Source organism: Mauremys reevesii, linkage group 3 (genome assembly GCF_016161935.1).
Source record: "Mauremys reevesii isolate NIE-2019 linkage group 3, ASM1616193v1, whole genome shotgun sequence".
Classification (NCBI taxonomy): domain Eukaryota; kingdom Metazoa; phylum Chordata; order Testudines; family Geoemydidae; genus Mauremys; species Mauremys reevesii.
Window position 1 is genome coordinate 87,750,636 of NC_052625.1, and position 18,045 is coordinate 87,768,680.

The 18,045-nt window shown below is 41.0% G+C and overlaps 1 protein-coding gene across 7 annotated transcripts in view; it reads left to right on the top strand.

Annotated features, from left to right (window-relative positions):
• Positions 1-18,045, top strand: part of PDE10A (phosphodiesterase 10A) — a 300,539-nt gene that overhangs the window by 252,615 nt on the left and 29,879 nt on the right. For all 7 annotated transcript variants that reach the window (XM_039529760.1, XM_039529761.1, XM_039529762.1 and 4 more), the window contains 6 exons: positions 3,420-3,562; positions 7,618-7,710; positions 8,502-8,688; positions 10,194-10,336; positions 14,035-14,118; positions 17,540-17,690. In XM_039529760.1, coding sequence (XP_039385694.1) covers positions 3,420-3,562; positions 7,618-7,710; positions 8,502-8,688; positions 10,194-10,336; positions 14,035-14,118; positions 17,540-17,690 — 801 coding nt within the window. The remainder of the gene's footprint in view (positions 1-3,419; positions 3,563-7,617; positions 7,711-8,501; positions 8,689-10,193; positions 10,337-14,034; positions 14,119-17,539; positions 17,691-18,045) is intronic.

The window sequence follows — 18,045 nt, forward strand, 5'->3', positions numbered from 1 at the left end:
GTGTTTCAGTACTATTCTGAAGGCTCTGCCCTAAAGGGAGAGATGATAAGTTGGTTCCCTTCAGTCCTTGGCCTCCCTATTACTCTATATACAAGGGTACCTGTTGTGATTGTATCACCTGACAGTCAGTGTCAAGCTGGGTTGGATTTGAGACAATGACCTAGTGAAGAAGGGCTTTGCCAAACCCATTAGGCATCTACTCCACAAACAGTAGTATTTTAAGCAGGCAAGTCTTACAAAAATAGGTCGTGACATAAGATAAATGACACCATCCTTCAAGAGTTGAATGTATTAGAACACAATGCCTTGTGATGTGTTTTAAAATGATGCTTTACAAAGCACCTGATATGGTTTCAGAAGGTACATAGGGAAACCTCCCTTACTGTAATCCCAGGAATTGCCAAAGTGGTTTAAATAGTTCCTCTGCTTTGAAAGAATAAAGGAATAATGGGAATGGCTACACTTTTTAATGAATTCCCACCAGGGCCGGCTCCAGGCACCAGCATTCCAAGCTGGTGCGTGGGGCAGCAATCTGCAAGGGGCGGCAGTCCCTGTTGTTTTGCCCCCAAGCAGCGCACCGAATTGCCGCCGTGGATGGCGGGGGCAGTCTGTGTGCCCTTAGGGCGGCACGTGCGTTTCCGCAGTGGTGGCAATTGGGCAGCAGCTTCTATGTTTAGCTGTCCGCGGAGGCTTCAGCTAAACATAGAAGCTGCCGCTGAATTGGAGCCGCCACAAAAATGCATGTGCTGCCCTAAGGGCACACAGACTGCCCCCGCCATCCGCGGCGGCAATTCGGTGCGCTGCTTGGGGCGGCGAAAACTGTAGAGTAGGCCCTGATTCCCACATGGAGAAAAGATACCTTGGGCCTAACTCTCAGCCTGCCATCTGCCCTTCTTGCATCAGTCTGGTGGCACCAAGGAGCCAGAACACAGATGGATCTCTCCAGCTGGGGATTTTTCCAGCATGAGGGGAGCCTTCAGCTGGTGTAGCTGAGTCCTACACAGGCCGCAGCATAAAGGGTAGGATATAGAAAATACGACAGGACTGCTGTGGTCCAGCAGTCCCTGGCTGGCAGTCGGTACCTATGTAGTTGGCATAGAATTAGCCTCAGAATCAGGGAGCCACACACAGATTCTTTGCAAGCCGGGCTGAGTCCAGTGCACGTTGGTACAGATGAGAATCTGACCCAATATTTTTATATCTCGCTATTATCCATGACAAAAATGGCACTTTTTGCTTCTTTAGAAATATATGCTAACTTCAGAATCCTAGCATTCTTGAGTATTTCGCGCACACACACACACACGATATTTTAACAAAATTCATGCACACAAATGTAGAGTTGTTAAAATCTGAGATTAAGGTCTGGCCCTTTTGTCTGCTGTAAATGAACATATCTAGGGGTATTCTTCACAATTGCAAAGCAAATGAGGGGGGAAAAAAAGAATCAGGTGTGTTTGTGTTTTGTCCAGCTGAAATAATCATGATTAGAGCATTCAATTTTGGGAATGTCTCCTAAAGTCCAGTTTTGATTTTATTTTTTGCATCCTTTTAAAAATCTGGTTGGGATTGTTACTGATGGATTTCACGTTTGTGTGTGTCCTGGAGAAGCTTGAAACTGTGTATGCAAACCCTTATATTAGTAGTATAAGGAGAGAGCACTCCTGCTATACACATGCTTTTGTGATCTATATTTTCAGATGTCAGAATATAATTTATGTAATATATACAGTAGCATTAAATCCTGTTACTTCATAACAAAATGACTACTATGTTACACAATACATTTGAAAATATTTATATAAAGTCGTCTTTTACTTCAGCTGGAATCATACACTTGGATATTCTCTGTACATTGCTCTCTCTCTCTTCTTTTTTTAGTTGCTGCAAACTAATTTTCTGAAAAGTGACCCCACAGAGTAGTGTGTGGGAAGTGTTAACCTGTTCTCATTTGAAGTGAGAGGAGGAATTCAGAGATGAGATTTTTGCTGTGTCCTTAGGTCACACTGTTGGGCCTGGATATTTCAGAACTCTTAGAAAAGGATATGCATTTTGTACTTGAGTCAACCAAAAGTACTTTTGGACTTTATGCATAAAGTTATTTTTCAAGGCTTCTGCAGATGGGAAGTTTGGTGTATTTGGGCTAAACTGTGCCCTTATGAGCTGCACTATGTACGCAAGAGGGATTGTGTTTCATATACTCAAGTTAGCTCTTAATCCCAGAATTTTCTTGCTCTTGTATAGTACAGAAGTAACCCAGGTAAGCACTTTAGGAGTTAAGCATGTTATTATTTTCAGACAATAAATATTTATCTGGCTTATTTAAAATGTGGAGTATTTTAATCTTGAGAAAACTCTCTGAACCCCAAAGGTTTTGATGTCTCTCTGTCTTTGGGGGCAATGACTGTCATTTATTATATGTCTGTTCAGTGCTTAACACAAAGGGGTCCCAATCTGACTGAGGCATCTAAATGTTACTGCAATACAATAAATGCTATTAATGATAAAGGATGTAAGAAAGCAAGGACTTGTCTTCTTTATTTTATTAAAAAAAGGGGAAAAGAAATGTCAGAAAAATCTCATCAAGCTCTAATTTTAAAGGAGGATGCAGCAATGCTTCTCTCTTTGGCCTCAAAGCACATTTTGATAGGTGCATCTAGCTGTAATGATATAGTGACTTGTCAGTCTGCATTTCCATTAGGAACACTGTTTATTCAGAGTTTTAGAAGTCATAATGCCCATAAAAAGTTCTTTGATATTGTTGTATCTTCAAATCTATTAAAGTAATTGAAAGTAAATCATTTTAAAAAGTAGGGAAAAGGTTCTCAGTCCAAAAGCAAAGACTTTGTACCCACAAAATATCTCTTCAATGGAGACCCATTTTTCTCCTTGTACATCACCCACTGAAGCATCTGAAAAAAAACCCTGACTTTTAAAATGTAAATGTTAAAACTGTAAATGACAGCTTGATTTAAGTATCAGAGGGGTAGCCGTGTTAGTCTGGATCTGTAAAAGCAGCAAAGAGTCTTGTGGCACCTTATAGACTAACAGACGTTCTGGAGCATGAGCTTTCATGGGTGAATACCCACTTCATCGGATGCATGTAGTCCTACATGCATCTGACGAAGTGGGAATTCACCCACGAAAGCTCATGCTCCAAAACATCTGTTAGTCTATAAGGTGCCACAAGACTCTTTGCAGCTTGATTTAAATTATTGTATAAAACAAAAACATTATTTTTATGTGTTAAGTTGTAGCCTAAATTGTTTTCGTTGAGGAAACTTCTGGAAAATGCTTTCTCTATTAGAAAAGCTGGCAGAACTTTCATATTTGAAAGGTCTACCTTCATGAACAGATTAGTGACTAAAATTCACCTGAACCTCATGATGGTTAATCTTAGTTTTGTTCTTTGTCTGTAGATATATGCAAAAAACCTGGTGAATGCAGACCGCTGTGCACTCTTCCAGGTTGACCACAAGAACAAGGAACTGTATTCAGACCTTTTCGATATTGGAGAGGAGAAGGAGGGGAAACCTGTCTTCAAGAAGACCAAAGAAATAAGGTAGGAACAGCAGAAGAATGCAATTTAATTCTAACTAGCGATGTGCAGGTATCTTGTTACCCAGTGTCTGTGCCTACTTGCAGGTGCCTACTCTGACAATACTTGTCATACTGTGATATCATTCCCACCAGGACCCGCCTCCAGAAGGTAGTACTTCTGGGAATGACATTGCAGTGCCATCGAAACAGCGTCTCTGAAGCTATAACGTCACTCCTGGAAATGCCGTCTTCCGGAGGCGGTCCTTTTGGAAATCATGTTGGAAAAAAACACAGGTGCTCCAAGGTAGGTAAAGGAGCAGGTGTTAAATTAAACCCCCTTATCTACAGTTCTACAAGTACAAGACATTTATTGGTGTTCCCAAGATCAATCTAAATGCGACATGTTCTCTCAAACACATGCAAAGTAGGGAAATTATAGTGGGTAATTCTGGTTGGGGAATCAGGCATTGCCAGTAACAACTGGTCGTATCTAATCTAATCATTTACTCTTAGTTTAGTGTCTCCTTACCTCACCTGATATGATGAATCTGGACTTTGTTCTGATTTGAATAATTGTGATTTTAAAGTGCACTTGAATTGGTCAATTTTAAGCTTTGCACAGGTGTGGAAGGTTATTTTTAAAACAGATGCATCATCTACATGGTACAAATTGCCTCATTAATGTGTATATTTTACACATACACCCCTCCTTAGTGGAAAAAACAGTCAGAATAACAAGGTAACTTTTAAATATTTTAGTTTTTGGAGAGAATGATGATTTATATAGTGCCTTTCATCCAGGAAAATCCCTAATGGATATAGGTTGAGATTTTTCAAAGCAGGGTAGGGGATTTGGGTCCACATTGTTTTATAATTAGTGAAAAAGTGTGTGACTAAATCCCATGAATTACTTCAAAACCTTTTCAAACATAAAATACACCCAGCTCTTCACTCAGCAATGACATTCTAAAATGGTTTATTCAATTGTTTCTTTGTATCTTTAAAGTTATAGTATCAGATATGGTTCATAAGGGAATGTAAGTCAGATTCCCTTACTCTCAATAGGGCTCACGTAGGCTGATGTTTAATCTTTCTTACTACATTGTGTGCATGAGCATAAGGGAGTCTACACTGGTGCAGTTTACATACAAAGGAGCAAGAAGATGGTGTAAATTAAAGAAGGAGTTGACCTACTTACACTTTCTTACATCCTCCTGAAAATTGATTTTCTTGTTTACAGTCCTCTCGTCTGTCCCCTCTGTGCGAGAATTACACAAATTTTGACTTTGACCGTAAGGGAGTCTTAGGCAAATTCAGGGGTGATGTATAAGGTTCCGAACAGGGCAACAAAAATGATTAGGGGTATGGAAAGGCTTCCGTATGAGGAGAGATTAATAAGACTGGGACTTTTCAGCTTGGAAAAGGGACGGCTAAGGGGAGATATGATTGAAGTCTATAAAATCATGACTGGTGTAGAGAAAGTAGATAAGGAAGTGTTGTTTACTACTTCTCATAACACAAGAACTAGGTGTCACTAAATGAAATTAATAGGCAGCAGGTTTAAAACAAATAAAAGGAAGTATTTCTTAACACAACACACAGTCAACCCGTGGAACTCCTTGCCAGTGGATGTTATGAAGGCCAAGACCATAACAGGGTTCAAAAAGGAACTAGATAAGTTCATGGAGGGTAGGTCCATCAATGGCTATTAGCCAGGATGGGTAGGGATGGTGTCCCTATCCTCTGTTTGCCAGAAGCTGGGAATGAGTGACAGGGGATGGATCACCTGATGAATACCTGTTCAGTTCATTCCCTCTGGGGCACCTGGCACTGGCTGCTGTTGGGAGACAGGATACTGGGCTAGATGGACCTTTGGTCTGACTCAGTAGGGTCATTCTTATGTTCTTATGAAAGGACTGTAATGTATACATTTGCAAGAGGGTGAGAGTTTGTCTGAAGTAGTCTGAATTGCTTTAATGCTGTAATCGGCGTACATGTTGTGGGGATAGGCAGAAGAAGGTATAGCATACACCAACTTAAACTTCTTCTAGACATACAGTAGAACCTAAGAGTTATGAACACCTGGGGAATGGAGGTTGTTTGTAACTCTGAAATGTTTATAACTGAACAAAACGTTATGGTGGTTCTTATAGCTGAATGTTGACTTAATACAGCTTTGAAACTTTGTTATACAGAAGAAAAATGAAACAAGCACAGAAACAATTAGTTTCCTTACCTTGTCAAATCTTTTTATAAACATTCGCTTTTTTTTAGTAATTTACATTTAACACAGTACTGTACTGTATTTGCTTCCAAATGAGGTGTGTGGTTGACTGTTCAGTTCATAACTCTGCGTTTCTACTGTACTGAGTAAAATCCTGGCCCTAATGAAGTCGATGGGAGTTTTGGAATAGATTTCAGTGGAGCCAGGATTTACCCACTTTGACTAACTCTGTGTGTGGCCCACCTTTGAGCGTCTCTGCTTATTTCATCCATGCGTCTTTTGAATTATAGAAGCCAGAAGTGTTTTATATTGAGGAATGATCCCAATTATAGTCTTGTAATAATATTGACTGCAGGATTTGTATGATTCAACTATAGTATGCTTCATGTATTTGATTTCACTGTGGAAGGTCTACAAGATTCTGTCAGGAATAGTGCATCTTAGCTTGCTGTAAAATGAAATTTATCCATGAGATTCATTCATAAAATAGCTTGGATATAAGAGACGCAATTGATAAATTGTAAAGTACACTGATGACTTAAACACAAGTCATCAGACTGCACAAATATAATTGAATGTAATGAACATGAATTAGAAATAACCTCTAATCTTATTATGGACAGCAATCCTTATTGAACCAAAATGATTGTAGTATGGGACCTTTTTTAGCTCTATATCAGGGGTGGGCAAACTACGGCCCACGAGCCGGATGCGGCTTACCAGCCATTTTAATCCAGCCCTCGAGCTCCCGCTGGGAAGTGGGGTCTGGGGCTTGCCCCACTACAGCCGGGGAGAAGGGTCGGGGGCTGCTCCACGTGGCTCCAGGAAGCAGCAGCATGGCCCACCTCTGGCTCCTACACTTAGGGGCAGCCAAGGGCTCTGCTCTGCGCACTGCCCCTGCAGCTCCCTTTGGTTGGGAACCACAGCCAATGGGAGCTGCAAGGTCGGTGCCTGTGGATAGGGCAGTGTGCAGAACCACCTGGTTGTGCCTCTGCGTAGGAGCTGGTGAAGGGACATGCCGCTGCTTCTGGGAGCTGCTTGAGGTAAGCGCCGCCTGGAGCCTGCACCCCTGAGCCCCCCCTGCACCCCAACCCCCTGCACCAGCCGTGATCCCCCCTCCTGTCCTCCAACCCTTCGATCCCAGCCTGGAGCACCCTCCTGCATCCCAATCCTCTCAGCCCCAGCCCCGAGCCTGCACACCCAGCTGGAGCCCTCACCCCCTCACAAACCCCCACCCCAGCCCTGATCCCCCTCCCACACACCTAACCCCTCTGTCCCAGCCCAGAGCACCCTCCTGCACCCCAAACCCATCATGTACAGCCCCACCCCAGAGCCCACACCCCCAGCCGGAACCTGCACCCCTTCCAACAAACCAACCCCCTGCCCCAGCCCTGATCCCCCTTCTGCGCTCTGAACCCCTCGGTCCCAGCCCGGAACACCCTCCTACAGCCCGAACTCTTCATCCCCAGCCTCACCCCAGAGCCCACACCTCCTCTCCCTTGCACTCCAGTCCAGCCTGGAGCCCCCTCCCACACCCTAACTCCTCATTTTTGGCCCCACCCTGGAGCCCGCACCCCCAACGAGAGCCCTCCCCCTCCCCACCCCAATTTTGTGGCTCTCAGGCCAAAAACTTTGCCCACCCCTGCTCTATATCCATATAAACTATTTTCAGTAGATATCTATATTATTCCTTACAATTCCTTCTTGTATTTCAAGAATTTTATCCTTACAAACAACAAAATTAAGCTGGTTTGGACTGAAGGTACATTTGTATGTTCAGGGTAGTCTACAATGAACAGATATTTATTCAAACTGTTCATATGCTGATCAACATGTTTCTTTAATATGTGCAGATTTTCTATTGAGAAAGGAATAGCGGGTCAGGTAGCAAGAACAGGTGAAGTCCTTAACATTCCTGATGCCTATGCAGATCCACGCTTTAACAGGTAAGACATTCTTTAGTTACAACTAGGACAGGAAAAAACAAAATAGCTAGCTTTTTACTTAATGTTCCACTCAAATTTTAAAGACATTATCAATTGATTAGTATGTTTTCATGGAATTAAGGGGTCGTGATGAAGAAACAAACTTGACATTTATTTTCATAGCATTCAATCTGATCTTGTGACTGTATTCTATTAACATGATTTGATTCTGTTTTACCAAATAATTGAGGAAGCATTAGTTATTTTGTTCTAGATAGAAGTTTGTACAGCTGGATGGACTATTGCCCGCTGTACATTAATAACCTTAACTCAATCTGATTGATTTAGAAAATCGGTGTATTTCAGTCACTTGATGACCAGCGAAGTCATAAAAATAGAGTTTTTAAAACATTTCAGTATTTTTATCAGAGGGGTAGCCGTGTTAGTCTGGATCTGTAAAAGCAACAAAGAGTCTTGTGGCACCTTATAGACTAACAGACATTTTGGAGCATGAGCTTTCGTGGGTGTACATGCATCCGACGAAGTGGGTATTCACCCACGAAAGCTCATGATCCAAAACGTCTGTTAGTCTATAAGGTGCCACAAGACTCTTTGCTGCTTTTACAGTATTTTTATGAATGAGCTGACTTAATTGGCTGAAGTTTTATTTCTTTAACTTTTAAATGGGTATTGTAATAATTGATGCATACATGTTACATTAGTGAACCCTGTGTATATTTAAATGACCTTTCTAGGGAAGAAGGGATGACCATTAACTGTTGTCCTTCTCTTTCTCTTCCCCAACTCTCCAGAGAAGTTGACCTCTACACAGGCTACACAACCAGGAACATTCTGTGCATGCCTATAGTGAGCCGAGGGAGCGTAATAGGCGTTGTGCAGATGGTGAACAAAATAAGTGGAAGTGCCTTCTCTAAAACCGATGAGAACAACTTTAAAATGTTTGCAGTCTTTTGTGCTTTAGCCTTACACTGTGCTAATGTAAGTTTTATCCCCCAAAAGCTTCTGAAGTGTGAAGAAAATAGTTCTGTCAGCTATTGCTTGTAACATATAGAGTTAGGATCAGTTTGGGATTTTATCAATTTCACTTCATCTTTCAAATAATTAAAATTGATTAATAATTCTGTTTTGTTGAGCTAATGGGGCATCAGTAATATGTTGATTCTTTCACAATAAGGTTTCAGTTGATTTCTTCTGAAATAATTGTGCAATTGATATATTTGTTATATACAGCTAACGTAAAACAATATACTCCAGTCAAAGTATGTAGAGCACCACTTAACTCTGTTCAGATATGGTGAATGGGCCCGAGTCATTTATTCAGGTTCAGAGTATGTATTTTACACAGTTTACTGCATGGTGGTGGGAGTGTACTCAAATACCTAGTGTGGAGGGAGTATATCAAATACATTTGAATATACATTTATTTTAACATCCTGGACTTTCCACATATAACTACCCATGCATGTAGATGAGTGTTGATGCTATTATTTGTGAAAGTCAACCTTCTTTTTTTTTTTTTTTTTAAGAAAGATAACTGTTCATTTATAAAGTATAAAAACATTTATAATCATTACCATATAGGTATAAAAATGAAATATTGACCATTACAAAAAGGAACTCAACACATTTTATTGCAGAAGGATATTGTACAATGACATAGTCAAGCCAGAGTCTCATAAGACCCCTTTTACAGCACTCTGACAGTGTAAAGGGGAAGTCAATTATATTTACACCCACTTTAAGCCCTCTTTAGAGTGGTATAAAGTGGTCTTAGTGTAAATCAGGATCAGGTCCAGTCAAGTCCCTCTATTGGACATGGATCTACCATGTTAGAGGATGAACCCTCAAGGCATGTTCCACCTGGGGATTTTCTTCAAATGAAGCATAATTCTCTTTACTCGCTTACAATCCATACCATGCCTAATATAGTTGAATTTCAATCTTTTAATATATAATTGAACTTGTTTTTTCCTAGCGCTGAGTGGTAATTTGTCCATTCTCTGTTGTGAAAAACGCTGTCCCTGAAGCAACAGTGCAAAAACATTACTTGGAGAAACTCAGTGGGAGATTGAAAATGTATAGAAAATATTGTTATTTTAATTACTTCTTTTGGGCTAAATTGTGGCTTGTTTAGCGCAGTGGTGCAAAAGGATGCAGTGTGACCCTTTGTCAGTTCTGCACCTTCTACCCATATCACAGGTCAGAGCAAGGGCATTGAAATAGGCTTTGCAGAGCTGCTACCATTTTGAGTGTCCAGGTTTAGACACCTTAAAGGGAAAGGACCTGATTTTCAGGAGTGCTAAGTTTCCATCTTCGTAAAGTCTGGCTCTTATAAAATGTGTCAGGTCAGGGCATCCAAAATAACTAGTCAGTTTTGAAAATGTAAGCATTTATTCTTAAGAATAAATGTTTGATCTTGAGGGAAACAGGCTTTATCTTTGTAACCGAAGTCCAGTGTTAATGAATAACAATTGTTCTTTCAGATGTACCACAGAATTCGCCATTCGGAGTGTATTTATCGTGTAACGATGGAGAAGCTGTCCTATCACAGTGTTTGTACAGCAGAAGAATGGCAAAATCTCATGAACTGCACACTCCCTACCCACATCTGCAAAGAAATTGAACTGTGAGTCTTTTGTCATTTCAGCAGCAGCTATAACCTGTCTTTGGCTCATAAAGATACATTTTCCATGTACAACAGAGGGTTTGTGGAAATTGTTATCAAAGAAACATCCTAAAGCTATCGGGATTGATTTTGAATTGCTTTGCACCTTGTTATATCTGTACAAAGTAAGTGTAACACAGATGTAAAATGTTACCTAATCAGAGTAGAAGCATTTTGCATCCATTTTGCACATGTGTAAATAACGATATATTTTGCACAGCAACAGTAAATCAAGCCCAAGGAATGTAGAGAAAAAAGATCTATTAATTAGGCTTTATTTGCATAGGATCTCTGCTATCTTAAGCCTGGTCTACACTAGGCGTTTAAACCGGTTTTAGGAGCGTAAAACCGATTTAACGCCACAACCGTCCACACCAGGAGGCACCATATATCAATTTTAATGGCTCTTTAAACCGGTTTCTGTACTCCTCCCTAACGAGAGGAGTAACACTAGTATCGGTATTAACATATCGGATTAGGGTTAGTGTGGATGCTGATCGACGGTATTGGCCTCCGGGAGCTATCCCACAGTGCAGCAGTGACCGCTCTGGACCGCAATCTGAACTCGGATGCAGTGGTCAGGTAGACAGGAAAAGCCCCGCGAACTTTTGAATATTTCCTGTTTGCCCAGCATGGAGCTCCGATCAGCACGGGTGGCGATGCAGTCCGAAATCAAAATAAAGAAAGAGCTCCAGCACGGACCATGCGGATGTGATCGCTGTAAGGGCAGGCAAATCCGTTCTATCAGCGCTCCGTTACAGAAGATGAAATTCAGAATCCTTTTTTAAAAATCTCCAGACAGACGCCATAGCAGGGACTCAGCGCACTGCAGCGTGACAAGCGTAACGGAAAGCCAAAGAATCAAATGGACGCTCATGGACTGGAGGACTGAAGCTATCCCACAGTTCCTGCATCCTCCGAAAAGTATTTGCATTCTTGGCTGAGCTCCAAATGCTTCTAGGGTCAAACACAGTGTCCGCGGTGGGTCAGGGCATAGCTTGGCAATCTACTCACCCCTCCCCACCCCCAGAAGCGAAAGGGAAAACAATCCTCTGACTCTTTTACATGTCACCCTATCTTTACTGAATGCTGCAGATAGACACGATGCTGCAGCCGTCAACACCAACATCCTCACTCCCCCCCTGCCATGGGTGGCTGATGGTACAAAAGGATTGGTAACCGTCCTCGTCATCAGCCTATTGGCACATGGGACAGTAACCATGCTGATTAGCATCCGTGGGCGCCTGGCCCTAATTTTTTCTGGTGGATGGTGCAGTATGGCTGGTAACCATCGTCATCATAGCAACAGGGGGCTGAGCTCCATCAGCCCCCACCCTTCATGTGTAAAGAACAGATTCAGTTGCCCTGGACTAGCAGAGGATGCTGGGCTTCTCTCCTACACACTGCTTAATGTCCTGTCTGGACTATCATAGCAGCTGGAGGCTGCCTTCCACTCATTTCTCACTAACAAGTCACCATGTCTTTTTATTCCTGCATTCTTTATTACTTCATCACACAAGTGGGGGGACAATGCTACGGTAGCCCAGAAAGGCTGGGGGAAGAACGGAATCAACAGGTGGGGTTGTTACAGGAGCACCCCCTGTGAATAGCATACAGATCATAGTTTCTGCAGGATCTGACACAGAGCAGCTGTGCTCTCTGGTTCTATGATACAGTGGTTATCTAGTACACTTGCCTATATTCTAGGCAGGACTGATTCTATTTTTAGATACCAAAAAGGAGGGATTGACTCAGGGAGTCATTCCCAATTTTGGCTTTTGCGCCCCTGGCTAAGAGCAGCCAGGGGCACTTATGACAGCAGCAAATGGTACAAAAGGACTGGTAGCCATAATCATCCTCACCAGTTCCAATTTATGGAAGGGTTTGGATGGTGCAGTATGACTGGTAACCATCTCTGCTGTCATGCAAAAGCAAAAGCATGCTTCTGTGTAGCGCTGCTGAATCGCCTCTGTGAGCGGCATCTAGTACACATACGGTGAGAGTCACAAAAGGCAAAACAAGCTCCATGATTGCCATGCTATGGCATCTGCCAGGGCAATCCAGGGGAAAAAGGCGCGAAATGCTTGTCTGCCGTTGCTTTCCCAGAGGAAGGAGTGACTAACGACATTTACCCAGAACCACCCGCGACAATGATTTTTGCCCCATCAGGCACTGGGATCTCAACCCAGAAGGTCCAAGGGGCGGGGGAGGCTGCGGGAACTATGGGATAGCTAGGGAATAGCTACCCACAGTGCAACGCTCCAGAATCCGACGCTAGCCTCGGACCGTGGACGCACACCACCGAATTAATGTGTTTAGTGTGGCCGCGCGCACTCGATTTTATAAAATCTGTTTTACAAAACCGGTTTATGCAAATTCGGAATAGTCCCGTAGTGTAGACGTACCCTGAATCCTACCAGTCCTCCTGTAGTGAATGAGGCTTCCAGGAGAAACCAAGTAAGGGACACCTGACTTTCTGATCATATACAAAGCAAACCACAAAAAATATGAAAATACAGAAGCTCAGTGATGCAAAGTGTTGAGCAGTCTGGCTCCAATCCAGCAAGGCATGCATGCATGTGCTTAAGTTTAACTAGGACTACTCATGATTAAAGTTAAACATGTGCTTAAGTGCTTTGCTTGTTGGAGTGCTCAGGAGTTTTCAGCATTAAGCGTTAATGTAGGATATTCTTTGCAGTATAATTTCTAATGCTTTGTTGAATTATATTATATAACCCACCTCCTCAACAAAATGATTTTTACTTTAAAAAATGGGCAGGCTTTCTTTCTGGAAACACAAACCCCCATTGTTTTAGAATCTGAACATAGGTAATCGTTTTCCAAACCATTCAGCTACCTTCAGATCTGACACACCTGCTGTGCTGTTCAGTGTATCACAGACACTCTAACATTTAGTTAGATTCAATGGGAAGTAAATAGAACATTTTAGCACAGCAGGTGCAATGAAAGGGGTTAATTAATAATGGACGGACACGCAGCTCTGCTATGCTGGCCTCCCAACATGAGGCTGTGACTGTTGATATGACGGGGGGAAACGTCAACTAATGAAGCATAAAAATACAGTATTAAATCTGTAAATTTTGACATTTTAATTTAGTTTCTATTAAATAGAAAAAGCTCTTTTTTTTTCCCTACAAAAATGAAACCTGGTGGAAGTTGCATCCAGTTCTTGAAATAAATGATTTTCAACCAGCCCTGAAAACACCAGTGAATTTCTCATTATATATGAGCCACCCTTACAGCTTTTTGTGGCGAAGGATTAATTTGAATTTGAATACTTTTGAATGACATTATAACTGCCCTCATTATCCTAATTCAACAAAGAAGATTCTGGTGAACTCTCTGACACATTCTTTAAACGATATAGTTCCCTTAAAAAGGGAAGGGGGAGGATATTTCTATTAAGCAAATAGGGCCAGGTCCTTAGCTGATGTAAATCTGCATAGCTCCATTGAAGTTAGTGGAACTACACTAACTTGCACCAGCTGAGGATCTGGTCAACAACGTCAATATAGTGTGCATGTTCAGAAACAAGACTGTGCTGCCAGGTGAGTATGTCATCTAGCACTTTTTAGCCTAATTACAATAAGAATTAAAAGATATTTGCTGCTGCTGAACTTAAATATTCTTTATGTCAGATACCACTTTGATATCGGTCCCTATGAGGATGTCTGGCCAGCCATTTTTGTCTACATGGTCCACCAGTCCTGTGGTGCAACCTGGTATGAATTACAAGTATTTTTCATCACTATTATTTTGGTTCTGTGATTATTATTTTTTCTTTTACTGAATGTTGTAATGAAACTCCTCATGCTTGGATTTTTTTTTTTTAGTAACATAGTATACCTCATCTACACAGGAATCTAGTAAGCAAATTGGATTTCCAGGCCCGGTTTTTGTTCCTCAGCTGGTAGGGCTAGAGATGTTGTGGGTTCAGTTCCAAGTGAGGGAACTCTTCCTGTTGGACAACGGCCCTTTGAGTAAACAGCAGCATTGCTCAGTTCTGAGTGGAAATGCATCTGCTGCTCCTCAATGAGAAGGATGATGACAACTTTTTATAAATGGATATATACCTATCTCATAGAGCTGGAAGGAACTTTGAAAGGTCATCAAGTCCAGACCCTGCCTTCACTAGCAGGACCACGTACCATCCCTAAGAGATTTTTGCCCCAGATGCCTAAACGGCCCCCTCAAGGATTGAACTCACAACTCTGGGCTTAGCAGGCCAACACTCAAACCACTGAGCTATCCCTCCTCCGCAGTAGTAACCTCTCAATAGTAAAGGAGACCTAAGGTCCTTCTACACAGGATTTCAAAATATAGCTGCTGAATTAGTTTAAAATATTATTTAAATAGTGTCTAAAAAGATATTATCTATTAGAACAGTGGACAGGAACAGAAGACATGAATGGCTCTTCTGGCCCCATTCCTGACCCTCTCTGCTCCCTTCTTCCTCCATGCTGCAAAGTAGATGAGCAGTAGCCCCTCCTAAATACAGCACCCTGCTTCACAGCAAAATCACCTTGTTTCCAGTGTCAGAAGTCTTTGGTTCCAGATATAGGGAGTAAATTTACTCCTAAATTGCTTCTTCTAAATTTTGTTTTCCAGGGGGTTTCAATTTGATGTGGAAAAAATTGCACCAAGTTGAAACTTTGCTTAGTGACTCTCAGCCCACAGATATTTTTAAAAAATAAATAGATGTGAAAAAAATATTTTCAGAGGAACACTGTCAAGATTGGGAGGCCTGGAATTTAACATCCTTCAACCCTTCCAAATATATTTATTATTTTGAAGTTCCTTGTATGTTTTTAAAAATACATAGAGAGAGAAAAAAGCTTCTTCTCTCTCCAAATCAAAGTCTGCAACTGTCTTAACATTGCATTTAGATGCTGAGTGTATTGAGGTTAGAATTATGCCATTTGGCACAGTCTTCTGTAAAGGGTAGAGTGTAGCTGTTAAGCTGTCCACGGAGAGGGAGTGTAGGGAAAGAGCTGCAACTCCCAGTGACAATTCCTTGCTTGCTCCCAGTGAGAAGTAATATACTGCTGCCCTCTAACGAGAGCACAGCAGTAGAGGGAATAGTTATAATCTAGGCTGAGGTATCCTGTCTGTGGTGGTTTTGCTTTTGGTGGTGATTGTCCTATCCTTTAGTAGTTTCTGAAAGAAAGTAGGCACGGACAGGTATTTGAACAGAATGGAAGTGATCGTTGTAATGTATCTACTCTGAGGAATATCCTATTTCAAAGATTTTTAACAAATGTTTGAAAATGTCTGACTGAAACCTCTGGAATTTAAAAAAAGAGAAGAAAAAACACTAAACATTTTGTGAAAGACAATATGCCTCCAGTTTTTTTCTGATGCAAGGCTAAAGTTTTGTAAATGTTCTAATAGTAAATAATAAGCACGAAGTACTATATTTTTCTGTCTAAATAGCTTCTTATAGTAAATGTGTTTACATTTTTACATGATAGGTCAGAGCCATTTAGCTCTGTTTTTTCAGCCCACATACACAGTAAAACCAGGACATTAATACTGCCACTATATAAAAGAGCAACAAAATCAAAGAGAACTCACCCAGATGAGGTCAGACAGTCAATTCACACTAACCAAAAGGAAGGGGTTTATGCTTAAAGTGTCCATGTCATCCTTAACTTTCCATGTTCAACCATAATATTGCGCACCATGTGGTTGGTAATTATGCATATGACATACATTTCAATATCCAGGCATTTAAACTTGAGTGAAGTATTGTGTATGAAATGTAACTATTATTGAGGAACTATTATATAGAATCAAAGTTTTAGTTCTTCTTTGAGTGCTGGATCCTTTGTGTATTCCATACGCACATGCGTACCTCTGAGTGGAATACAGATAGGGACCACGCATCTCAAAGAACCTCTAGTTACAGTAAGTAACTGCCATTTCTTCTTTGAGTGTTGGTCTTCATGTATATTCCTCTTGTGGGTATGCATGCCCATGTGGAATACAGATAGGGACCATCTATCTTGAAGTAAGTAAGTAACCTCAATTTTTAGACACACAAACAGTATCAGGATAATAACTAGCTAATGTCATGTAGAAGAAATTATCATGCTACAGAACAACCCCCCAGTTTCAAAGAAACTGGGATAATAGGTTGGAAGAATGGTCAATTTGAAAGAGCACAGAATTGGAAATCAGGAGACTCGGGTTTAATTCAAAGACTTGGGTTCAACAGATTTACTGTGTGACCTTCAACAGGTCATGCAGGGGCTTTTGAAAATTTTACCTTTAAACTAATCTGTGCCTAAATTTCCATTGTGTAACAATGAGAATACTGCTTCGTGCTACTTTGCAGGAGTGTTATGTGGATAAAATCCATTAATGATTGTGAGACACTCAGACACTTTTTTGACAAGGGCCACATAAATACACTGACAGTCAGAAACAGTGATGCTGGTAGATATTCTTAATGCTGCGTGCTTATGCTCAATCACATAATGCTGATTTAGCAATCCTTTTTACTGCTATCTCCCCTCCCTCCAATTTCTTTTGACCACCAGTCTATTTTAAGTAATTATGGTAGGTAAACAGGCTTCGAGATAGGTTTCCTTAAATAAAATAGCCCCTCAAACTATCTGGATTGAGACATGGATTATGTTCAGAGGACGTCAATTATGTTTAGAGTGACAATAACCCAATAAAAAAGCCAGTGAGACTATTTCTGGAGCCGCTGCATGCTCCAACAATTGGAATGGAGTCATAGACAAACATGTATCGAAGAAGAAAAGAGGAGAAATTGTTGTTATGTTTTCTTGCCAAACATAGTCCACTTCAAGCTCATTATTTCTCTTGAGATTATTAGCAGTAGATACCTGTTTAAGGAAGCAACAGTCAGGAATTCTGAGGGTTTTGTGCAAATGAACCCTGAGAGTTACTTGGGAAGATTGACTGTATCAAAACATGGCAGACCAAAATCAGACCACCACCTTGGATTATACTCTGACTATTGGAATCTAAATGTTTCATAATTCTAATAGATCTTAGAAAGGGAACCAAATCATATATTTTTTGTTATAAAGAGTGGGTTATTTTTGGGTGAATTAGAATTATTGTCATTTTTTCCATTCTGTTTCTTCTCTCTCACAAATTTTTTCTTTGAAGCTTTGAACTTGAAAAGCTATGTCGTTTTACTATGTCTGTAAAGAAGAACTATCGCCGTGTGCCCTATCACAACTGGAAGCATGCAATTACAGTTGCACATTGCATGTATGCCATACTTCAGAACAACCAAGGGCTTTTCACAGACCTGGAGGTAAGCATGGGGACCATAGTACTCTCATGAAATCTCATAACTCAGACAGCAATGTAATTCTGAGCTAGGAAGGAAGGTGTCAATTGTCCTGGAAATACATACAGTATCTTTCCTCTATTATTGTTTTGCTTTGAGTTTTTCTGTAAACTTATTCTCTGTGGGCTTCTCCATAAAATTTGGTCTTTATATACCAAAGTGGTGTCCTCAAGATGGCACTCTCCCATACAGTGATTGCCATTAAAAAGTCAGCGTTTATCCATGCTTGCCACACAGTGTTGTCAGCAACACATAGCTGTTCTAAATACAGGAAATAATGTGATATCTGGTGCCACTGTTTGGTAATTGTGTGTAAATG